Source organism: Protopterus annectens, chromosome 13.part0, assembly GCF_019279795.1.
Source record: "Protopterus annectens isolate FY-2018-M chromosome 13.part0, PAN1.0, whole genome shotgun sequence".
In the NCBI taxonomy this organism is placed as follows: Eukaryota; Metazoa; Chordata; order Ceratodontiformes; family Protopteridae; genus Protopterus; species Protopterus annectens.
In genome coordinates this window covers 57,000,775-57,027,650 of record NC_056747.1, presented here as the reverse complement: position 1 = coordinate 57,027,650, position 26,876 = coordinate 57,000,775, and the positions used below count along the sequence as shown (strand labels likewise).

Genomic DNA, 26,876 nt, shown 5'->3' with positions numbered 1-26,876 from the left:
AAGTACTACTATTACTGATCTACTGTCATAGGTACTACTATTACTGATCTACTGTCATAGGTACTATTACTGAGCTACTGTCATAGGTACTACTATTACTGATCTACTGTCCTAAGTACTACTATTACTGATCTACTGTCATAGGTACTACTATTACTGAGCTACTGTCATAGGTACTACTATTACTGAGCTACTGTCATAGGTACTACTATTACTGATCTACTGTCATAGGTACTATTACTGAGCTACTGTCATAGGTACTACTATTACTGAGCTACTGTCATAGGTACTACTATTACTGAGATACTGTCATAGGTTCACCAATGCGAACGGTTGTGTTTTATACATCTCTAACAGATATGCACTGTGTGATATTTTGCAGGAACCATTTGAGGATGGTTATACCACTGAAGATGGTGTTAGCCCAACCGAAGATCAGTTATCAAGCCAGGTGGTGGACACGAGCGGCGTAGTGAAGTTTGGTTGGATTACAGGAGTGCTGGTAGGTAATGGGAATCAATTGAGACTGCCGATGGCGAAGGTAGCTGTTGAACTGCTATTGTTTTAACGTATCTGACTAATGTCTTACTGCTGCTTTTCTTTCTTTTATGTGTAATACATGCAGAAAACATGACAGATAGTCATATCATCTCAAACATTCGGATAAAGCATGTCACCTGTCAGTCTCTGTGTCTAAGCATCAATCACAGCAGGGCTAATGACGAACACAACAGCATGGTGCAGTTCACTAGCATCAACTGGAGATCTGTCTATACTTTCGTCCTGTTGTGTTTGTTATTGAATATGAAAGTATTGATATAATATATGAAGACAACATCCACTTGTTTTGTTTAGTCAGTAAGAATATAATTTGTGTCTAAACATATGCATCTCAGACACATAGAATGCCCTAATAGATTAATAAGGCTGAAACACATACCTAACTGACACCATTTCTGCCTAGGCAGAACATTATCGCACATGGTAATGTGTTAATGGACTGGTAAGGCAGTAACATGCACTTAAGTGACCCAATTTCCCCTGGACAGAACTTTATTGCACACACCTATCTGACCCAATTTCCTTGAGGCCCCAAACAAAACATTATAGCACACACACATAACTAATTCAGTTTTCTGTAAGCAGAACATTACAGCACAAATCTGTATGACTTAGTTTGCCCTAGACAGAATATTATAGAAGACCTGTATTTCAATCAATTTCCTCCTAGGCAAAACATTAAAGCACACATCCATGTAACCCAATTTCCCCTAGGCAGAACATCATTGCATATATCTAACTGACACAGTTTCCCCCAGACAAAACGTTACTATATACACCTAACACCGTTTACCTCAGGCCACTAGGCTAAACTTAATAGCACACACCCAACTATCCCAAATTTCCCCCTAGGTGGAACATTACTACACACGATTAATCTCACCCAATTTTACTAGGTAAACATTTCTACAAAATACCTGACTGACATAGTTTCTCCATAAGTAAAACATTACTGCAGACACCTTACTGACCCAGTTTTCCCTAAGCAGAACATTGCTACACAAATTGATTGTTTTCCCTGTCTCAAAAAAATGTTTCTGTCTTCCTGCCCCACAACATATGGAATGGGACTGTTAGGTTATCAAGTTTATTTGGATTATAATCCACACAAAACAGATAGCGCTTCATTGTAACATACACTCCAGAATATGACACATTATGCTGAGTATAGTTTTACTAGAGGTGTTTAAAACTTGAATTTTCCTCTGTAAAATCACACACACTTTCTTATGCTACTCTAGCAACTTGTTTTTTAGATAACTTTCCACTTATTTGGCCATGTATATTTTCATTGATAAAGGTCATTCAACATGATTGCTGTTTCCATAACATTTGCATGACAGATGACAGGTCCTCATATTTTACATCACCTGCACCTAGACTGATGTTTTTCACAAGTATTTTTTTCACACTTTAACAGCGAGGCTCACCAGTATTCCTATATATCTAACCTCTTTGCTTCTGCCCCCTCCTGCAGATGTTTATGTAGTGCAGATCTCAGTGAAGCTAAACACAGTCTGATCTATACCTTACAGCATGAGTCATAAAGTCATGAAACAGATCAACTTATATGTAAATACAAACATGTTGTTACAAGTTCAATAGACAGGTGCAGCCCTTAGTAGCCACCTTGCTTGCATCTACCCATATTGCCTAGTCATCCCCTCCTCATCCGTTACTCTTTGAAGGATCCCATGAGACATTTTTTTTAGCTTTTATATATCACTAATTTCAGTAGCAGTGTGTTTAAGGGCTCTGCCAACATTTCATTGAGACAGAACTTCACAAATCAATCATAAATCTTCAAGTTGCAAAATCCATTCTCTTCTTTTGCCTCTTTGTCCGTCCTTTGGTATTTAATTCTACCCTAACGACCCTGTCCTAATGACATGGTGAGGGACGACTATTTTTGCCACACTCCTATTTTTAATTCACAGTGTATCTGCTTAATGTTCTCTGTCTTTTTTACTGTGTTTTTTTGCCCCAGTTCATTTTAATGGTTGTTCTCTACCGATTTGCTGCCAGATTGATATCTGCATCTATGTTAAGCATCCAGAACTTGGTAGCAGTGTTTCAAATATGTGCATCCCTCAAGTCCATCCCCTGCCTCTGACACTACAGTGCAGTATGCAAAAATCCACACCACAGTGTCTTTATAGCACATTAGATGACCAGTTTCAGGAGTGACATCTCCCATGATTGGTTTCCTCCACCTAGTCTGTACCATATCCCCAGATTCCCTAACACAGCTCTACTGCAGAGGCTGTGTAATTTTTTTACATTAAATCCTTGCTATTACTTTTCAACCCCTAACCACCACTCCAGATTTGGCATTGTCAATAAACAACCTGTCAGATGCAAATATGTAAAACTGGAGTAACAGTACTGATCCATTCAGCATTCCACTGGTTGTGACTTTTGAAACAATACCTTCCCTTGAGTCACCAGTCTTTGTTTTGTACATTTCATCTGGTTTCTGTCTACCATATGGGCTATGATGCCATTTATTCATTTTTGTTTCTTTGTTTATTTAATTTTCTACCCATTTAAGTATCACAGTAGTCCAATATCGCAATAATCTAGTTATATAAAAAGCTTGTGGTAAGAAAACTATCTATACCAGATAATTAATTAGAGATGAGTAATGGCACATAGAATATCCTCTTGAGAAATAAATGCCTAATATCTTTATGATATCAATGAGATATTTACTGAATCGTAAACTAAAAAAAATATCAGCTGAGCTACTTGCAGGATCATGCAAGGGAGAAAAGATGTCTAAGCAAATTTCAATAAGAAACAACAATGATTGTACTTGTATGATTATCTCACTGTTTAGAGATGTGTAAGATAGTTTCTAGGTGAATCTTCTTTAATAGCATAATATAAACATAAAATTAAAATACATAAACATAAGAACTCAAGCTAGCATATGAACATAGACAACTCATGAACACACAGAACCATCACACACATGAAGACCAAGACACAACACAAAAATAAAAAAAATAACAAAACATAAAAAGAGACTAAAACAAATAAACATACCAAAGCTTTTAAACTATAAAACTATATACTAACTTTTTCCAAGCTTTTCTACTAATATAAAAAAAAAATGTAAAAAAAAAAAAAAAAAAATAAACAAAAAAAAAACAATCACAGCAAAATCAAAAAAAAAAAAAAAAGTGGAATAAAGTAAAATGTGGAATAACAAAAAAACAAAAAAAGAAAAAAAAAACAAAACAACACAAAGCAAATATACAAAATACATACATAACACAGCAAACTAACTAATATCAAGGTATTGTGGTAATGTTACTACTTTACTGTTCGGTTTTTTTTGTCCGGTTGCTTCGCTCCTCGACGAAACCACACGCCAACCGTGGGTAAATTTAGCATTACCCACACCCAGGCGTGGGTTATTGCTATAATAATCTTAGCAAAGTGCAAGGTTGGAGATGTGCCCCTCACAAAATATTCTGCTAAACAGTCCATACGAGGTATGAGTTTACAAAAAGATTTAATGAATTTTGTAAATGAGCAGTTTATTGATTTCTTTCCTTGGAGTAGTTTTGAGTTTATTGCCTATCTGGGATCTGCAACATGTTCTACATTTTTAACGTAGTATTCAACATAGATTTTTTTTAATGTTGGTTTTCATGGTCAGAAAGCCCTTTAGTCGTGCATTGAAATGCCTGTCTGAATGAAAGGCAAATGAATAAGACATTTGTTTTTCAGTAAGAGATCAAATTGGTCAGTTATACCATTGGAAAGGTCTAGTTCCTGTAACAGAGAATGGTCCATTCTCCAATGAAACTAATTTGGATTTTTTTAGTTAAAGCTCTGGTTATACATTAATTTTAAAACACATACAGAAAAACATAGATCAAAAGAAAAGCAATTGCATAACTAAGAAAAACAAATGATTTGAGATCAAGATTTATGTGGGTGAGGATGGACAAGGTATTAAGCATTTTTGACATATCTATACCTAAATGGATCTATTTAAGCATATGTTCATAGGTGTGTACTAGGCTAATGGCACTGGGACCTTTACAAGCCTAGCCATAGGATTTCCCTGGCATAGTGCCATCTGACCTTAGTTCCCAGTGCCTCTGTCAAGTAGATCCACTGAGGTTATCCCAGAGGTGAATTTTCTGTTTCCCATCCACTCATCAAGATTTCTCTTGAAGAGGGCCAGTGAGGTGCTCTGTTTAACATGTATGGGAAGTCTATTCCATAGCATGGGCAGTCTCTAGGTTATGAACCTGTCCCTCCAGCACTTTCTGTTGATTGTGGTAATGAGATTGAGGTCTCTGAAGCATGTGGTGTGGAGGGATTGGGATTTTTTAGATGTAGCATTTCTAACAGAGCTGGGTCAGACATGGCTTTGTAAGTCAAGCAGAGATCGCCTCTAAGTAGGCGATATGAGACAGAGAATAGTTGGAGTGTTTTGAGTCTGTCCATATAGGACAATTGTTTAAGGCCTAGGATCCTCTTTGTGAGGTACTTTTGTGGCCTGTCCATTTGTTGCAGGTATCTAGTGAGGTACATGCCAAATGGGGCATTGTACTCGATGATTGGCCTAATGAGGGAAAAGCAGAGGGAGACAATGACGTCTTTCTTCCTGGATGCAAAACCCTTAGTAATGAGCTGTGCCACACAGAAGGACATTCTGACCACAGTGGTAATGTGGTGATCAAAAGAGAGGTTGCTGTCAACCTGTGTTCCCAGATCTCTTATAACATCTTCTGTCTTCAGTGGACTACCATCAATGTGGTAATTCATGGGAACCAGGATTTTCCCAAAGGGGATGATGACACATTTTTTGGCATTGAGCTTAAAGCCATGGTTCTGACACCAGTCGTTGGTCTCAGTGAGGCCATTCTGCAGGATGTCAACATCACTTGGGGAGTTAATAATAGCTCCCAACTTGCAATCATCTGCAAACTTTGTCAGCCAGAGTCCCTTTGTGTTGGCCTGGACTTCAGGGAATTAGATACCAAACAGGAGAGACCCAGGACCGAACCCTGTGGGACTCTACTCGTGACTAGTTAGCAGTCTGACTTGGAGTCAGCTACTTTCACACTGTGGGTTCTATCTGTGAGCCAGTTTGCAACCCACCTAGTGATATAGAGGTTGATGCCTACCTTAGAGAGTTTTTCTTTGATTCCTGCGTTGGGGGATGGCATCAAAAGCGGGCAGCGTAGTGGTGCACCGGTTAACGTTGTCGCCTCACAGCAAGAGGTTATCCAGTTTGATTCTCGGCTGGAGTGCCTTCTCTGCGGAGTTTGCAGGTTCTCGCTGCATTCATATGGGTTTCCTCTGGGCACTCCGGTTTCCTTCCACATTCTAAAGACATGCGACTGGAGCTTTTCTCCCTGGGCCTCCACTGAAAATAGGCTGTGTGGAGCCTAGCTGGACTTTCCCGGTCAACAAATGTTAAATAAAATAAAATAAATAAATAAAAAATCTTGACCAGATTGTAGGCTGTATGAACCGCCTTGCCTTCATCCCCAGCTCTGGTGACTGACTCAAAGAAGTTGCATGATCTACCCTTCACAAAACCAAACTGTGTGGGATCCAGAGTTTGGAGATTCCCTATATCCTTGTTTATTAGGTCCATAATGATGTGTTCCATAGCTTTGCATATCAGGCTTGTCAGGCAAATGGGGCGATAGTTTCCAGGGTCTGTAGTCCCTCCTCCTTTGTGGAGAGGGATGACTGTAGCAGTGCGCTGTTCGGTAGGGACAAAGCCTGAGGTGAGGCTGTGATTGAACAGGGCACACAGGTGAGGTGCCAGTTCACTCTGTAGTTCATGTAGAACACAGCCAGGGATATTGTCAGGTCCCATAGAAGCTGTATTCTTGGCCTTGGACAGTGCTGTTTTAACCCATGCAGCAGTAATACTGGGTGCCTGGCAAATCTACTGGTATTGTGATAGGTCCTTTGGGGGTAGAGAGGGACAAATTTTGGCACTGAATCTGATGGCCAGTATACTGGCAATATCTGTTGGCTCGGTATAGGAGGTACCATTGTGCAGTTACTCAGAGCAAATCTGGGTATTGTCGTGGAGATTCTTTACATAACTGTAGAAGGCCTTGTGGTTGTCTTTACTATCTGCTGCAATTCTGTTTTCATAGCCAGCTTTAGAGGATTTGATGAGGGATCTCAACTTTTTGTTGAGGCTGATAAGGGAGTTTTTCCAGTCTTGGGACTTCACCTTATTCAGCATCAGTTTCCTCTTTCTGTTGTAGAGTTTGTTTATGGCAGGCGACCACCAGACTGGCTTCCTTTTTTGGAGGAAAGCATCTTGGTTCTATTAGGTATGGCGAGACCCATCCATTTGGGTACATGTTCGTAGAGTGCATTGGTGTATGATTCGGTGGTCATGCAACTATTCTCCATTTGCATGGGTGCCATGAAGTTAGCCACCTCTTTTTTTAGGAGACCAAAGTTAGCTTTGGAGAAGTTTTTCATGGTAGTTACCTTTACAGAGGGGGTGTGTGGATTTCCAATGTGATTAGTTTGCGGTCGGATCTAACCAGGGAGGAGCTGACTATTGGTATAGAGCAACGGTTGCCTATGTTAGTAATGACCAGGTCAAGGATGTTGCTACCTCTAGTGGGGGTAAGAATGAGCTGGTCCAGGGCACTGGAATTAATGAACTCCAGGAAACGTTGGGCAAGACAGAATAAATAAATTTTGAGCTATCCCTCATATCAGCAGAGTGGTCAATGACTGCATTCCAGCAGCCTGTTAAAAGTAAATAATGATTTCTAAAATTATAAAGAATCAACTAGATATTTCCATGAAGAGCACAGACTGAAAAGTAATATAATATGGGTTAAAAATAAAATCCTCATTACCAGATTACATACTTTACCTGTGTTTCGCCCCCATTCCACACCAGGAATAATAAAATGCTTTCTTCAGTAAGACAGCAAATCATGTAGCAAAATTTGAAATATTAGCAGTAACAGCAGTCGTTAAAACCAACATTTCTGCAAAGCCTACCATTCTTCTTATAGCATGTGCGTCCCTTTGAAAAGTATAATTTGCAATGAATTGCTATAGGACAGTGGAAGAAGGCTTTCTCCCCCCAGCATTCTGGAGGCTTTTCAATTCCATGAATTTGCTGTTCAGACTTTTCTTGGAAGGCCAGCATGATGTATGTCCTAATACATTTCATGGTAATACTCCAAATCAGTCTGTGGTACGCTTCATAGTTATAGATGCACTACAAAGGAGTGAAAGTTACTGAACAGCACCCTGAGTCTCCTGTTTCAAGGTAGCCTTTCTCTCTGTCTGCCCTTAATTGATACATATAATGAATCAGAACATTGACTTCTAACTACTTTCAGTTCCATAGTAAAATGTCATATATCCTATTTTTTCCCTGAAAGGGTCATAGTTCCTGCAACTCAGTTTCTTTTAATGGCAGACAGTCTGGGTCTCACTTCCCATGGAGGACTGTAGTGCCTTTCATAGTCCAGTTTGCTTTTACAAATAAATGCCCCCACCCCACCTGTACCACCTTACTCATGTGTGTTAACCATACCAAAGCTCCAGTCCTAACATTAGTGCTAACCCTAACCCTATCACAGCTCATTTACTAATATTAGTGTTTAACCTAACCCAATTACTCCTCCATCCTAACATTAGTGCTTACCCTAAACCTATTACTACTCCATCCTAACATTAGTGCTTACCCTAACCCTATCGCTGCCCCAGTCCTAACATTAATGCTTAACCTAACCCTATTACTGCTCCATCCTAACATTAGTGCTTACCCTAACCCTGTCACTACTCCAGTCCTAACATTAGTGTTTATCCTAACCCTATCACTGCTGCAGTCCAAACAGTAGTGCTTACCCTAACCCTATCACTGTTCCAATCTTAACATTAGTGCTTACCCTAACCCTATAACTGCTCCAGTCCTAACACTAGTGCTTACCCTAACCCTATTGCTGCTCCAGTCCTAAAATTAGTGCTCACCCTAACCCTATCACTGCTCCTATCCTAACATTAGTGCTTACCCTAACCCTATAACTTCTCCTATCCTAACATTAGTGCTTACCCTTACCCTATCACAGCTCCATTCCTAACAGAGCTTACTCTAACCCTGTCACTGATCCCATCCTAACTTTAGTGCTTACCCTAACACTGTCGCTACTCCAATCCTAACATTAGCGCTTACCCTAACCCTATCGCTGCTCTAATCCTATCAATAGTGCTTACCCTAAACCTATCGCTGCTCTAATCCTAACATTAGTTCTTACTCTAACCATATAACTCTCACTTTGATATCACAGCAAAAGACAACACCACTATATACCCAAATGAACACACCAAATTGCTAGGAGTGGAAATAGACAATAAACTAAAATTTAACATTCACATATCCATGACCATAAAAAAAGTCCACAAAAAAATAGGAGCATTATATAGAAATAAGCAACTTCTCACCAAAGCAGCAAAGATTTCAATAGCAAATTCCCACCTTATCTCCACCCTACTTTATGCCTCTCCAATATATACCAACCTAAGGCAATGCGATCTAAACAAGCTAGAGACCTGCTACAACCAAATCGCCAAATTCGCCACAGGGGCATCCTACCGTGGTCACCACTGTCTCTCACTTGCTGAACTGGGCTGGCTTGAACTCCCTCACCTCCTTCAATGGTATCAACTATCACTCGCCCACAAACTAGTAAACCATCCTCTACTCCAACCCTATCGCACCACCAGACTACTAAGATCCAGCAACAAAAATCACTTGCAGATCATTAAAGCCAATAACTCTGCTGGTGAAGCACTATTCTCTTGCACCATAGCCAAACTATGGAACTCCCTCCCACCCACAATTACCTCCGTATCATCATGCACCCACTTCAAAACTTTACTAAAAGTGCACCTAAAAATATGCGGCTATGCCCTTGCAACTCCCACTCTAATATCACCCACCCCATCCAACCACTACCTTTCTTTCCACCCCACTAACTACTTTGATTATAGCAAGCTCAGATGCTCATAAGCCTAGTACTTATTATACAGCAGGAACGTCTTATTGTAACATTTGTTAATGTCTGTTATGTACTTCGCAGATAAAGATTCTAGTTCTCTACTGATGTACTATGTTCTTCATCTGTAAATATGTTTGTAATTAATTGCTATGTTAAATTGTTAATCGCTATGTAATCCAATGTAACTACTGTCTGTTTATTTTAACTGTGGAGCTTTTCTCCCTGGGCCTCCGCTGAAAATGGACCTACGTCCAGTCAGACACTCCCAGTCAACAAATGTAAATAAATAAATAAATAAATAACAGCTCCAGTCCTAACATTAGTACTTACACTAACCCTATCGCTGCTCCAATCCTAACATTAGTGCTTACCCTAACCCTATCGCTGCTCCAGTCCTAATATTACTGCTTAACCTAACCCTATCGCTGCTGTAATCCTAACATTAATGTCTACTCTAACCCTATCACTGCTCCAGTCCTAAGATTAGTGCTCACCCTAACCCTATCACTGCTCCAGTCCTAACATTAATGCTCACCCTAACCCTATAACTGCTCCAGTCCTAACACTAGTGCTTACCCTAACCCTATAACTGCTCCAGTCCTAACACTAGTGCTTACCCTAACACTATTGCTACTGCTGTCCTAACAGTAGTGCTTTCCCTAACCCTATTATTGCTCCAATCCGAACATTAGTGCTTACCCTAACCCTATAACTGCACCTATCCCAACATTAGTACTTACCTAACCCTATAACTGCTCCAGTCCTAACATTAGTGCTTACCCTGACCCTATCAGTGCTCCAGTCCTAACATTAGTGCTTACCCTAACCCTATTGCTGCTCCTGTCCTAACAGTAGTGCTTATCCTAACCCTATCCCTGCTCCAGTCCTAACAATAGTGCTTAACCTAACCCTATTGCTGCTCCAGTCCTAACAGTACTACTTACCCTAAACCTATCATTGCTCCAATCCTAACAGTACTACTTACCCTAACTCTATCGCTACTCCTGTCCTAACAGTAGTGCTTACCCTAACCCTATCACAGCTCCAGTCCTAACATTAGTGCTTACCCTAACCCTATCACTGCTCCTATCCTAACATTAGTACTTACCATAACCCTATCGCTGCTTCAGTCGTAACATTAGTGCTTACCCTAACCGTATCACTGCTCCAGTCGTAACATTAGTGCTTATCCTAACCCTCTCGCTGCATGTATCATAACATTAGTGCTTAACCTGACCTTATCAGTGCTCCAGTCCTAACATCAGTGCTTACCCTCATGCTATAAGTGCTCCAACCCTAACTTTAGTGCTTACTCTAACTCTATCCCTCCTCCAGTCCGAACATTAGTGCATACCCTAACCCTATCACTGCTGCAGTCTGAACACTAGTGCTTACCCTTACCCTATCGCTGCTCCAATCCTAACATTAGTGCTTATCCGAACCCTATCACTGCTCCAATCCTAACACTAGTTCTTACGCTAACCCCATCAGTGCTCCAGTCCTAACATTAGTGCTTACCCTAAGCCTGTCACTGCTCCTATCCTAACATTAGTGTTTACCCTAACCCTGTCACTGCTCCAGTCCTAACATTAGTGCTTACCCTAACCCTATCACTTCCCCAATCCTAATATTAGTTCTTACCCTAACCCTATTGCTGCTCCAGTCCTAACATTAGTGCTTACCCTAAGCCTGTCACTGCTCCTATCCTAACATTAGTGCTTCCCCTAACCCTATCAGTGCTCCAATCCTAACAGTAGTGCTTACTCTATCCCTATCACTGCTGCAGTCCTAAAATTAGGGCTTACCCAAGCCCTATCATAGCTCCAGTCCAAACATTAGTGCTTACCCTAACCCTAGCACTGCTGCATTCCTACAATTAGGGCTTACCCTAACCCAGTCCTAGCAATAGTGCTTAGCCTAACCCTATAGCTGCTCCAGTCCTAACATTAGTGCTTACCCTAACCCTATCACAGCTCCAGTCCTAACAATAGTGCTCACCCTGACCCTACCAGTGATCCAGTCTTAAAATTAGTGCCTACCCTAACACTATCACTGTTCACATCCTAACATTAATGCTTACCCTAACCCTATCACTTCTCCATTGCTAACATTAGTGCTTACCCTAACCCTATCACTGCTCCAATCCAAACAGCAGTGCTTACCCTAACCCTATCACTACTCCAGTCCTAAAAATAGTTCTTACCCTAACTCTATCACTGCTCCAGTCTTAACATTATTGCTTACCCTAACCATATCAGTGCTCCAATCCTAACATTCGTGCTTTCCCTAACCCTATCAGTTCTCCTATCGTAACATTAGTGCTTACCCTAACCCTATCACTGCTCCTATCCTAACAGTAGTGCTTACCCTTACCCTATCACTGCTCCAGTCCTAACATTAGTGCTTACCCTAATCCTGTCACTGCTCCAGTCCTAACATTAGTGCTTACCCTAACCCTATCGCTGCTCCAGTCCTAGCAATAGTGCTTAGCCTAACCCTATAGCTGCTCCAATCCTAACATTAGTGCTTACCCTAACCCTATCACAGCTCCAGTCCTAACAGTAGTGCTTACCCTATCCCTATCACTGCTCCAGTCCTAACATTAGTTCTTACCCTAACCCTAGCACTGCTCCAGTCGTAACATTATTTCTTACCCTAACCATATTGCTGCTACAGTCCTAGCAATAGTGCTTACCCTAACCCTATAGCTGCTCCAATCCTAACATTAGTGCTTACCCTAACCCTATCGCAGCTCCAGTCCTAACAGTAGTGTTTATCCTAACCCTATCACTGCTCCAGTCCTAACAGTAGTGCTTACCCTAACCCTATCACTCCTCCAGTCCTAACAATAATTCTTTACCTAACCCTATCACTGCTCCAGTCCTAATATTAGTGCTTACCCTAACCCTATCAGTGCTGCTCCAATCCTAACATTAGTGCTTACCCTTGTGAAGATTGAGGAAGATGGGTGAAGGCTGCCAGTCTAGCCAAATAGAATTTAATACATAATTCTGGCATTTGTAAATATAAATGTAAAATACAGCCTTGTTTCTTAAATGAAAGAACACACTGTAAAATGTGAACTTCAACAATGTAGCAACATTGCCATCTACTGTAAGGAAAACTAAGCCAAGCATTTCAAATGTTCTTAGAAATTAAAATGATGTTTTGTATGTTCTTTGATCTGTAGAGCTCTGAGTCATTTGGTCTGGGCTATCACATTCTTTATATTTATTTAACTTAAGGAATAATTACTAGAGTGTACATGAGAAATGTCTTTTATTGTTGTAGTTTCCTGAGCAGGTGTAAGATTGTTAAATAATGTAGCCTGTTGGCCTGGGAACTCCAGACTAAGTGTCAAAATTATGTAATGTGTATACTGGGAAAACCTAAGTGTCAAAATTAATTAATCTGGGAGAGCCCAGCAGAAATGTGTTAGTGATTTTAAAAACTGTTGTTCAGAGAGAGACTGTAAGCATTTTGATCTTGATATCCAGCTTATCAGCACTCTGCCTGTTGTCTTAAATAAGTTATTTCAGAAGTATGTTTCTTGTAGTAATAGCTAGGAAATTAGAAGAAACTTAGACTATGTGTTTTTCTGTTATGTCAGAACTGTACTACTGATTTATTTTTAGTTTCTATGTGATCTCTGAAGTCTTGGATAACACTGTGGTGTAGTAGTATTGTCTTGTGTTTTTAGTATTTATTATTAAATATTTTAAAAGCCTTTTACCTGTGGCTGGTTTGTGTAGAGATAAGTAAGCTCTAGAGTACATTGCATGCTTATAAGTGATCCTGTAATAAGCCCTTCCAAAGCCTTAAGATTGCTTATGTTGCACTACTATTGGATAATAATATTGCACAGTAATAATTGGACACCCTTTTAAGGGCCTTTTGGTAGCTGATAAGTATTAGCTGGTGGTGGCAGTGATTACTACTGTATAGTCTGGGTAAAGGGGTACAGCTGGAGAATCTTTGTCAACCTTTCCCAGGAGTGTCTGTTAAGTTGTATAAATATTTATCTCAACGTGTGTGTGGTGTGTCAGCTACTTGGGCAGTGACACAAAGCACTGGTGGGACAGAGGGGGTACAAGAGGTTAGCTTGACAGCTAGGCTGAGATCTGGACCCTATAGCTGTGCCAGTGGGGAGTCTTATTGGGGACCTGTGGAGCAAGGGAGCAACCAGCCCCAGACTGACTGTGATCTCTGTGTGCACTTAAGGGAAATTGTACTTTACTGTGTGTATTTGTTATCCTTTCCTCTTATATGAGACGCCCTCCCTGGTGTCAGTGGTAAGGATTAAGACTCCTTGATTGCTGGGCCAGGGCACAGCCGTCACATGTGGTTTGCAGTGGTTGTATCCACTTCACATACTAATTGGCTTGTAGTGGTGTGGGTAGAGTGAATCCTGTAGTTTATGTACAGTGATCTCTGAAGGTGTTTTGTACTCTAAAACAGCCATGCAGTGAATACTCAGAGTTCAGATCACAATTGTTTTATTTCTTTTGTTAGCTTAGTTAGTCAGGTTGAGCAGGCAGCATGTCAGCACAGGAGTATGGAAAGCTGACAAGGAGCCAGCTGGTAGAGATGTGCCAGGCTAGGGGACTGGTGTTTGGAAACCTGGCTAAGACAGACCTGATTGCAACCTTGGTTACAGCTGCATCAGAAAACAGCATCCAGGAGGACAATCAGACTGGCAGTGGAGATGCAATATCTTCAGAAAATGGGCAGCTCAACCTTTCTACGAAGGGCAGTCAGACCGGCAGTGCAGATACAGTATCCTCGGAGATTGGACAGCTCAACCTTTCTGCAGTGGACTTTAAAATCCAGCTGGAGCTAAAGAGACATGAGTTGGAGGCCAGGCATTTGGAGATAGAAGCCTAGGATAAGCAGCATCAGGGGATGTATGAGAGGGAAATGCTGACTCTTCGCCAGAGTCATGGAGATAATGGGGAAGGGAGTAACTGGACCCCAGAAGCACAGCAGGTCAGTAAATTTTTTCCGCAATTTAAAGAGGGGGATAATTTTGATAATTTCATTTATATGTTTGAGAGTGTATGCAAACAGTATAGTGTTGACCAAAGGCTCTAGGTATGGTTCCTGACCCCCTTACTCCATGGTAAAGCTGTAAATGCATTGGCTAAAATGTCTGACATTGCATGTTTTGATTATATTGCTGTAAAAAAATGTCTTTTAGAATGTTTTAAGCTAACACCTGACATGTATAGGAAAAAGTTTTGTGAGCATAGACGCAAGGCAGATGAAAATGTATGTGAATATGTTGCTGAACTGAGCACTTACTTTCATAGCTGGGTGAATAGATGCCATGTCACCACTTTTGAAGGGCTGGCAGAACTTTTGGTGACGGAACAAGCCCTTAGCACTTTGCCTGAGGACATGAGGTTCTAATTAGCTGATAGACAATGTGCTACTTCAGATGAGTTGGAGAATAAGGGAGACCTATACCTGGCCAGCAGGGCAGCCCTGCACAGGAAGGGGACCCCCAGTACTGCTCATGGGTCTAAAGGAACCCATGGTGGGCAGCACAGACTGCCACAGCAGAATCTGCCAGTAGCAGGGGAAGCCACTAGTCCAGGTACACATCCAGGAGCTAGGGTTAAATGTTTTGAATGCAACCAGTGTGGCCATGTGGCATACAGGTGTCCATGGAGGCAAGGTGGGGAACCAAAGGTGAGGGAGCCAGTAAGTGGGAAAGACAAAATGCCAATAGTAGGTTGCCTTGGGGCAAGAAGGGTACCAAACTACCATCCTGCAGATGTCCTGAGAGGGAAGGATTGGGAAGAGGAAGTACCATGTACTTATGCAGTGAGGCTAGGAGACAAGCATGTGGGTCTGGTAGCCTCGGGGAGACCCAGACATACTGCATACTTGCAGCCAGGACTAGTGAGGTGGTTACTGAAGGAGTGAGCTACGCTGTAGCAGTGAGACTGAAGGTGAGCCACAGCTGCTTGTGGGTACCGATGTTCCCTTGGACAGGGTAACTGCAAAGGTAGAGCTGAGTAGTAGTACCCAGGCTGACAGTGAGGCACCTCTGTCAGAGGATGCCAGACTTCCTGTAGAAGGGGAGCTGGGAAGGGTTACAAGGACAGAGTTGAAACAGGCTCATCTCTAAGACCCTACATTGCAAGGCCTGAGGCAGGTAGTTAGGGAGGCACCTGATTCTCAAGGAAAGGGGGAATCTGTATACTGGGACAAAGGGTTACTATACAGAGAGTGGACCCCTAAGGGAGGGCTAGAAGGTGAGAGAGTACAGCAGTTGGTAGTGCCTAGTGCCTACCGTCTGGTGCTTCTAGCCATAGCCCATGATGTTCCCTTTGCAGATCATATGGGCATAAAACATACAAAGAGATTTATTATGCAAAACTTTTATTGGCCTGGAATTTCCAGAATTGAAACAGGGTACTGCAGGACCTGTGAGCAGTGCCAAAAGGTAGGCAAGGGAGGAGAGAAGGTGAGAGCTCCTTTGATGCCTTTGCCTGTGATTGAGGAGCCATTTCAGAGGGTAGCTATGGATATTGTGGGGCCTCTGAGTACCCCAAGTTCCACAGGGAAAAAGTATATCCTAGTGGTAGTGGATTATGCTACACAATACCCTGAGGCAGTAGCTCTGTCCTCCATTGAGGCAGAGAAGGTGACAAATGCTTTGTTAGAGATTTTCAGCAGGGTAGGTTTCTCAAAAGAAATACTGACTGATCGAGGTGCCAATTTCTTGTCAGACCTGTTGGCTTTTCTGTGAAAGTCCTGTGGGGTGAAGCACATTAAGTCCACCCCCTACCATCCCCAGACTAATGTTCTTGTTGAGAGGTTAAACTTTACAATCAAGTCCATGCTACGGGCATTTGCAGATCAGTTTAAGGAGTGGGACAAATATTTGCCCCATCTGTTTGCTTACAGAGAGGTTCCCCAGGAATCCACAGGTTTTTCACCCTTTGAGTTGCTGTATGGGCATAGGGTGAGGGGACCTCTAGATTTAATTTGAGATTTATGGGAAGGTGTGTGTGAACCTCACAAGGAGTCTGTTGTGACATACGTCCTAAACCTCAGGACAAGGCTTGGGGAATTCATGAGCTTGGCCCAGGAGAACCTGGCAGAAGCCCAACAACAGAAAAAGGTTTGGTATGACAGGAATGCTCGAGCTAGAGAGTATGCCGTGTGGCAGCAGGTAATGATTCTCATTCCTGTCAGACACAACAAACTGCAACCAGCTTGGGAGGATCCCTACAAGGTGGTAAGAAAGGTAGGTGATGTTAATTACATGGTGGAAGTGCTAGGGAGACAGCAGGGGCACAAATTGTACCATGTTAACATCTCTCATTTGACAACCACGTGGCCAAAGTGGTTAGAAAAACATTTTATATAGCCCACCTAATCATGAAGGGATTCACATCTAGATCAGGGGAGGTCATCGTGCCGCTTTATTCATCCCTCATCAGGCCCATAATTGAGTACAATGCCCCTTTTGGGGTGTACTTACCAGACACCTGCAGCAACTGGAAAGACCCCAAAAGTACCTCACCAAGAGGATCAAAGGGCTCAAACAGATACCATATGCTGCCCGGTTAAAGAAACTCCAGCTCTACTCAGTGGCATACCGCCTGCTCAGAGGTGACCTGTGCCTGACGTATAAGGCCATGTCCAACCCGGAATTAATGGACATGCTGCACCTCAGAAAATCCAAATCCCATCGAGCTACGCGCTCGAGAGACTTGAACCTTAGCACTGAAATAAATAGGACATGCTGGAGGGACAGATTCATAACCCAGAGGCTCCCTTCACTCTGGAATAAAATCCCAGTCCAGGTTAGGCAGAGTCCCTCATTGACTCTCTTCAAGAGGAGTCTTGATGAGTGGATGGGAGATCATAGGTTTACCCCGGGGTATCACTTCTGTTTCACTGTTAGACAGACGCACAGTATACTAACCTCAAAAAAGGGCATAGCAAAATTAATTTAAAATGGGTGGCGAAAGCCAAACATACTCTGGCTAGGCTTATAAATGCCCTAGGGCAGATAGCCTAGTATGAACCTATAAACATGATGAAACCTTACCATGATAGGGAGGCCCTTGCACTGAGCATTTGCAGTGGGTTGCAGGAGGAGTCTGTGGGAGAACTGGTGACTGATCTCCTCAGTGAGGCTCGGGCTGACACCTCAGTGGAAGGGTTAGCAATATCCCAGCAGCTATCTTCTACTGAGGTTTGAGAAATACGAGCAGTTTTGCAGGAATCTGGGGACATGTTCACTGGGAAACCAGGGTGCACCCACCTGGTGCAGCACCAGGTGGATACAGTACCCCAAAGGCCTATTAGGCAGGCCCCTTATAGGGTGCCTGAGAGTGTCAGACAGACTATGAGGAAACAGGTACAGGAGATGTTGGAACTAGGGGTGATTCAAGAGTCCAACAGTCCCTGGGCCTCCCCAGTAGTGCTGGTGCTAAAGAAGGATAGCAGCACCAGGTTCTGTGTGGACTACAGGAAATTAAATAGTCGCACAGAGTCGGATGCTTACCCCATGCCTAGGACAGATGATGCCATAGAGCAGCTGGGTGGGGATAAGTATCTTACAACCATTGATCTTACCAAGGGTTACTGGCAGGTGCCCTTGACTCCCAGTGCTAGAGAGAAGTCAGCCTTTGTAACTCCTTTTGGCTTGTATGAGTTCACAAAGATGCCCTTTGGGATGAAGACTGCCACAGGGACTTTCCAGAGGCTGGTAGATAATATCCTAGCAGGAGCAGGAGGGTTTACCTTTGCTTACCTAGATGATATTGCCATCTACAGGCATTCCTGACCAGAGCACCTTCAGCATGTCAGGGAGGTGCTGGGCAGACTACAGAGGGCAGGGTTGACCATTAAGCCGAGCAAATGTCAGGTGGGTATGGCAGAGGTCTCCTACCTAGGACATAGAGTGGGGAGTGGTAAGATAAGGCCAGAACCTGCCAAAGTGGAAGCTATTCAGGCATGGCCTGCACCTGTTACTAAAAAGCAGGTGAGGGCATTCTTAGGGACAGCAGGGTACTACAGAAAGTTTGTCCCCAGTTATAGTACCATAGCTGCTCCTGCCCCAGACCTGACAAGGAAGAACAGGCCATATAAGGTAGTGTGGACCCCAGCATGTGAGCAGGCATTCCAGAAGCTTAAAGAAGCTTTGGGAGGACACCCTGTATTAGCCAGTCGAGATTATAGCAAAGAATTTGTTGTGCAAGTGGATGCTTCAAACCATGGGGTGGGGCCTGTACTTAGCCAGATTTCTTCAGAGGGGAAGAGCACCCAGTGGTTTATCTCAGTCATAGTCTCCACCCATGGAGGAATGCTATGCAGCTGTAGAAAAGGAATATCTAACCATAGTGTGTCCACTGCAGAAACTTCAGCCTTATCTGTATGGAAGAAAATTCACTGTAATGACAGATCACAACCCTTTAACATGGTTAAACAGAGCCAGCCAGCAAAATACCAAGTTGCTAAGACGGAGCCTGAGGTTGAGTGCATATGATATGTCAGTGCAGCAGCACAGTGGGATTAGCAATGCCAATACAGATGGGCTCTCAAGACAGGGAATGGGGTGAGATGCACCCAGATAGACCTAACCCTCTCAAACGGCGTTTATCAAGGGTCACTTGAACAACTAGCTTGAGTTCTCCAGGAGGGGAGAGATGTGAAGATTGGGAAAGATGGGTGAAGGCTGCCAGCCTAGCTAAATAGAATTTAATACATAATTCTGGCATTTGTATTCCCACAGTACTACCTCAGCATTACTCTCCTTTACCAACTCCATCAACTATAACCGCAACAATAATAACTTATCATCTTCAGTCTTCATTGACTTATCTAAAGCTTTTGAAATGGTTAACCATAAACTTTTTCTACACATACTAAAATCCCACTCACTTGATCCTCCTTCCTTAACTTGGTTTACATTTTACCTAGAAAACCGTCAGCAAGCAGTTCTCTGAAAAAATGCACTATCCAATCTCCTTCCTATTTCTTTAGGTGTACCTCAAGGCTCTATCCTAGGCCCCCTTCTATTTTCTATCTTTATTAATGACCATCAATCAGCTATCCCAAACACTACCTGCATACAATATGCAGATGATTCTACTATAATCTGCACTGCTAATTCACAAACTGAACTCCAGTCACTCACACAAAAAGCTTTTACCACTGTCGAACAATGGTTCTGTGACCTTTGCCTACTCCTTAACCCTAAGAAAACCAAATTGCTATTGTTCTCACCTTTCCGTAAATCTGCCCCACTCAACTTCACTCTTACTTCCGCTGATAGCACTCCTATTTCTCCAGATTCAACTACTAAACTTTTAGGAATAACTATTGACAATAATCTCAGCTTTGACTCTCACATCAACAACACAATAAAATTAGTGAATAAAAAAATTGGATCTCTTTACAGAATAAAACCCTTCCTTACACCTGAAGCAAGGACCACCTTAACCAGATCTCACCTCATCTCTACTCTTCTATATGCTTCCCCCATATACACAAATCTCTCCAAAAACAACCTCAAGAAACTATCAACATCTTACTATAATATTGCTAAATTTGCTACAGGATCCCCATTTAAAACTCACCACTGCCTGAACCTAAAACAACTAGGTTGGCTTGAACTTCCATACCAACTCATACTTCAACAGTTCTTAATAGCTCACAAGATCTTATACCAACCAACTAAAATACCTATACTCTCTAACCTCATCACACCATACAATAACCTGAAACATTTACGCTCTTCCAGCAAACTACTGATTAATATAACCAAACCCAATAACTCTGCAGGTGACTGCCTCTTTTCCAACTCTGTTGGAAAAATGTGGAACAAACTACCCACTGATATCTTATCTTTGTCCTCTCTCCCACTTTTTAAAAGACAATTGAAAATTCATCTCAATAAACACTGGCTATGCTCCTGCAACAACCCGGATTAACTCTGCTTCTTCCTCTATCTTTTCTTCTTCCATAATTCTTACAATCTCTGCTCCCTATACCCTTGATAGGTCTACCTTTATATAACATCTATATAGATATATGTTATCTCTTACATACTGTATGACTATTGTAACAAAAAAAAAAAAAAATTTATAAGACATTTGTCTATTATACTTTTAGTTTTTGCTCCGACTATATTGTGTATATTGTGTATTAACTAGCTCTGTCTTCACATTTTAGTATTGTATTGCCTATCTCTGATTAACTTGTTATAACCATTGGAGCTTTTCTCCTCGGGCCTCTACTGAAAATGGATATATATCCAGCTAGACTAGCCCGGTCAACAAATGTAAAATAAATAAAATAAAATAAAAATTTGTAAATATAAATGTAAAATACAGCCTTGTTTCTTAAATGAAAGAAAACACTGCAAAATGTGAACTTCAACAATGTAGCAACATTTCCATCTGCTGTAAGGAAAACCAAGCCAAGCATTTCAAATGTTTTAGAAATTAAAATTATGTCTTGTATGTTCTTTGATCTGTAGAGCTCTGAGTCATTTGGTCTGGGCTATCACATTCTTTCTATTGTTTTAACTTAATGATTAATTACTAGAGTGTACATGTGAAATGTCTTTATTGTTGTAGTTTCCTGAGCAGGTGTTAGATTGTTAAATAATGTAGCCTATTGGCCTGGGAACTCCAGACTAAGTGTCAAAATGACGTAATGTGTATACTGGGAAAACCCAAGTGTCAAAATTATGTAATCTGGGAGGGCCCAGCAGAAATGTGTTAGTGTTTTTAAAAACTGTTGTTCAGAGACAGACTGTAAGCATTTTGATCTTGATATCCAAGTTATCAGCACTCTGCCTGTTGTCTTAAATAAGTTATTTCAGAAGTATGTTTCTTGTAGTAATAGCTAGGAAATTAGAAGAAAGTTAGACTAAGGGTTTTTCTGTTATGTCAGAACTGTACTACTGATTTAGTTTAAATTTCTGTGTGATCTCTGAACTTTAGGATAGCACTGTGGTGTAGTAGTATTGTCTTGTGTTTTTAGTATTTATTATTAAATATTTTAAAAACCTTTTACCTGTGACTGGTTTGCTAAGAGATAAGTAAGCTCTAGAGTACATTGCCTGCTTATAAGTGATCCTGTAATAAGCCCTTCCAAAGCCTTAAGATTGCTTATGTTGCACTACTATTGGATAATAATATTGCACAGTAATAACTGGGCACCCTTTTAAGGGCCTTTGGGTAGCTGATAAGTATTTGCTGGTGGTGGCAGTGATTACTACTGTTTAGTCTGGGTAAAGGTGCATAGCTGGAGAATACGTGTCGGCCTTTCTCAGGAGTGTCTGTGAAGTTGTATAAATACTTATCTCAAAGTTTGTGTGGTGTGTCAGCTACCTGGGCAGGGACACGAAGCACTGGTGGGACAGAGAGGGTATTGGAGGTTAGCTTGCCAGCTAGGCTGAGATCTGGACCATATAGCTGTGCCAGTGGGGAGTCTTATTGGGAACCTGTGGAGCAAGGGAGCAACCAGTCCCAGACTGACTGTGACCTCTGTGTGCACTTAAGGGAAATTGTACGTTACTGTGTGTATTTGTTATCCATTTCTCTTATATGAGACACCCTCCCTGGTGTTAGTGGTAAGGAATGAAGCTCCTTTATTGCTGGGCCAGGGTACAGCCGTCACAACCCTAACCCTATCAGTGCTCCAGTCGTAACATTAATGCTTACTCTAACCCTATCACTGCTGCTGTCCTAACAATAGTGCTTACCCTAACCCTAACACAGCTCCAGTCCTAACTTTAGTACTTACCCTAACCCTATCAGTGCTCCAATCCTAAAATTAGTGCTTAACCTATAACCCTATCACTGCTCTTATCCTAACATTAGTACTTACCATAACCCTATCAGTGCTCCAGTAATAACAGTAGTGCTTACCATAACACTATCACTGCACCTATCCTAATAATAGTGCTTACCCTAACCCTAACACAGCTCCAGTCCTAACTTTAGTACTTACCCTAACCCTATCAGTGCTCCAATCCTAAAATTAGTGCTTACTCTATAACCCTATCACTGCTCCTATCCTAACATTAGTACTTACAATAACCCTATCAGTGCTCCAGTAATAACAGTAATGCTTACTGTAACACTATCACTGCACCTATCCTAACATTAGTGCTTACCCTAACCCTGTCACTACTCCAGTACTAACATTAGTTCTTACCCTAACCATATCACAGCTCCAGTCCTAACATTAGTTCTTACCCTAACCCTGTAGCTGCTCCAAAACTAACATTAGTGCTTACCCTAACGCTATAACTGCTCCAACCCTAACTTTAGTGCTTACCCTAACCTTATCATTGCTCCAGTCCTAACATTAGTGCTTACCCTAACCCTATCACTGCTCCTATCCTAACAATAGCGCATGCCCTATCCCACTCACAGCTCCAGTCCTAACTTTAGTGCTTATCCTAACCCTATCAGTGCTCCAATCCTAACGTTAGTGCTTACCCTAACCCTATCACTGCTCCTATACTAACATTCGTACTTACCATAACTGTATCAGTGTTCCAGTTGTAACATTAGTGCTTACTGTAAACTATCACTGCACCTATCCTAATATTAGTACTTACCCTAACACTATCACTCCTCCAGTCCAAGCATTAGATCTTAACCTAACCCTATCACAGCTCCAGTCCTAACATTAGTTCTTACCCTAACCCTATCACTGTTTGAAAACTAACATTAGTGCTTACCCTAATGCTATAACTGCTCCAACCCTAATTTTAGTGCTTACCCTAACCTTATCACTACTCCAGCCCTAACATTAGTGTGTACCCTAACCACATCACTGCTCCAGTCCTAACACTAGTGCTTACCGTAACCCTATCACTGCTCCTGTCCTAACAGTAGTGCTTACCCTATCCCAGTCACAGCTACAGTCCTAACTTTATTGCTTATCCTAACCCTATCAGTGCTCCATTCCTAAAATTAGTGCTTACCCTAATCCTATCACTGCTCCTATCCTAATATTAGTACTTACCATAACTGTATCAGTGTTCCAGTTGTAACATTAGTGCTTACCGTAAACTATCACTGCACCTATCCTAACATTAGTGCTTACCCTAAGCCTATCACTCCCCCATTCCTAACATTAATTCTTACCCTAACCCTGTCACAGCTCCAGTCCTATCATTAGTGCTTACCCTAACCCTATCACAGCTCCAGTCCTAAAATTAGTGCTTACCCTAACCCTATCACTGCTCTATACCTAACATTAGTTCTTACCCTAGCACTATTGTACTACAACCCTAATGTTAGTGCTTACCCTAACCCTATCACTGCTCCATTCCTTACATTAGTGCTTACCCTAACCCTGTCAGTGTTCCCAGTCCTAACATTACTGCTTACCCTAACCTGTAAGTGCTCCAGTTGTAACATTAGTGCTTGCCTAACCCTGTCACTGCTCCCATCCTAACATTAGTACTTACCCTAACCCTATCACTGCTCCAGTCATAACATTAGTACTTACCCTAACCCTATCGCTGCTCCAGTCCTAACATTAGTGCTTACCCTAACCCTATCGCTGCCCCAGTCCCAACAGTAGTGTTTACCCTAACTATTTCACTGCTCCTATCCTAACATTAGTGTTTACCCTAACCCTATAACCGCTCCCGTCCTAACATTTGTGCTTACCCTAAGCCTATCACTGCTCCATTTGTAACATTAGTGCTTATCCTAACCCTATCTCTGAATGTATTGTAACATTAGTGCTTACTCTAACCCTATCACTGCTCCAGTCCTAACATTAGTATTTACCCTAACCTTCTCAGTGTTCCATTCCTAGCACTAGTGCTTACCCTAACTCTATCACTGCTCCACTCGTAACATTAGTGTTTACCCTAACCCTATCACTGCTCCAGCCCTAACATTAGTGCTTACCCTAACCTTCTCAGTGTTCCAATATTAGCACTAGTGCTTATCCTAACCCTATCACTCCTACAGTCCTAACATTAGTGCTTACCCTAATCCTATCACTGCTCCAGTCCTAACACTAGTGATTACCCTAACCCTATCACTGCTCCAGTCCCAACATTAGTGCTTACCCTAACCCTATCACTGCTCCAGTCCTAACATTAGTGCTTACCCTAACCCTATCGCTGCTCCATTCCTAACAGTAGAGCAGACCCTAACCCTATCACTGCTCTAGTTCTAACACTAGTGCTTACCCTAACTCTATTGCTGCTCCATTCCTAAGTGTAGACCTTACCCTAACCCTATCGCTGCTCCACTCCTAACATTACAGCTTACCCTAACCATATCACAGCTCCAGTCCTAACATTAGTGCTTACCCTAACCCTATCTCCATCAGTCGTAAAAATACTGCTTACCCTAACCCTGTCACTGCTCCAGTCCTAACATTAGTGCTTATCCTAACCCTATCACTTCTTCAGTCGTAACATTAGTTTTTACTGTAACCCTATCGCTGCTCCAATCCTAATGTTACTGCTTAACCTGACCCTTTCCCTGCTCCAATCCTAGCATTAGTGCTTACCCTAACCCTATCACTGCTCCAGTTGTAACATTAGTGCTTACCCTAACCCTATCACAGCTCTAATCCTAACAATAGTGCTTACTCTAACTCTATCACTTCTCCAACACTAGCATTAGTGTTTACCCTAACCCTATCACTGCTCCATCCCTAGCATTAGTGCTTCCCCTGACACTATTGCAGCTTTTTTCCTAAGATTAGGGCTTACTGTAACCCTATCACTAACCCAAACAACAAGATAATCAGAACACCCAAATGTCAACATCTCTAATTTCAAAAACAAGTCAACACATCAATGTGTGCTCCAAGAGATAACTTTGGAACATGTGAGCCTCCCTGCTCCCGACATTTGAGTGGATGCACCACCCTCACTCACTGCTACTAATATATTTCAGCTCTGGATTTGCACAATACCAGGGGAAGGGCAAATTCCCCATCCCTGATACTGTACAGATCTTGCCCTTCTTACATTGATCATCTCTTTTATCTACAAATTTTGACATCAAAACAGATGTCTAATTTAAGCACATATTCACATATCTATCTATATATCTGTCTATCTATCTATCTATGTATCTATCTCTCTATCTTTATCCATCTTTGTTTTGAAACTTTTCATCCTGAGTCTCCTCTGAAAATTGGCATTTCAGTTCCCAGACAGACTTTCCCAATAAAGAATAGGAAATACATAAATAAATCTAGGATGCATTCATCTAATCGAACATTTGTAATGTCAAACTTTTTTAGTCAAGCAGAAGTGATTGAAACTCATTTGATCACTTCTGCCAGCATTAAGTCTGTGTAAGAACACTGGAGGATTGGGGAATTTGTGTTTTCATCTCTGTAAACAATCTTGGAGTATAGTTAGCAGGGTGTGCTTTATTTCTTTTTTTGTTGTTGTTCTTTTAGCCTTCTGTCTTTGTGGATTGATGTTTAGCCATTCAATATTTGTGTACTTCAATTTTTCTAAGTACAGCCATATATATATATATATATATATAAATATAATATATAAATGTATATATATATATATGTATGTATATATATATATATATATATATATATATATATATGTATTGGTATAGATATATATATATATATATATATATATATATATATATATATATATATATATATATAAAAAGAGAGAACTGGAGATACGTGTGTGTGTGTGTGTGTGTGTGTGTGTGTGTGTGTGTGTGTGTGTGTGAGCGCGCTCGCACGCATGTAATGTCATAATTTGGCAAGAGAAAGGTTAATGCCTGGTCTTTGAGAAATTAAGCACCCCAGGTTATATACCCTAATAATAAATTTCTATTCCACTGTTCTTTAGTCTTGTAATCACTGCTATCTCCCACCCTTTAAGCAGCAACCAGTGCCATGTTTCCACCAGGCACACATCATTGAATCACATATCTCTTTCTTTTCCAGCATAGTGAATCAAGACTTGAACTGTAAATGACAGTGTGTAATATAAAGTGGTGATTGTTCATAGTATCAAGGTCTGATTCACTTATAAGATAGCTGGTAGTGTTTGCTCCATTTCCTGTCAGATCATAAGATCATAGTATCATAAGAAGTTACTAGGCTATTGGCCCTGAGGCCCTTACAAGCCTAGCTAAGAATTTAGCCCATGTTCCGACAAGTCAGCACTAGATGCTTCTGTCCATCACGGACACAGGTGGAATCCCAGTAGTGTATTTTCGGGTTTTCCATCCAGTTATCCAGGTTGCACTTAAAAAGGTTTAATGAGGAACTCTGCTTGAC

The 26,876-nt window shown here is 41.5% G+C and overlaps 1 protein-coding gene across 1 annotated transcript in view; it reads left to right on the top strand.

The window, feature by feature from the left end:
- The first annotated feature begins 323 nt into the window (after window positions 1-323).
- LOC122787830 (solute carrier family 12 member 2-like) overlaps window positions 324-26,876 on the top strand; it is a 1,020,929-nt gene continuing 994,376 nt past the window's right edge. Inside the window, exons 1-2 of the mRNA XM_044054742.1 lie at window positions 324-332; window positions 383-502. Coding sequence (XP_043910677.1) covers window positions 324-332; window positions 383-502 — 129 coding nt within the window. The remainder of the gene's footprint in view (window positions 333-382; window positions 503-26,876) is intronic.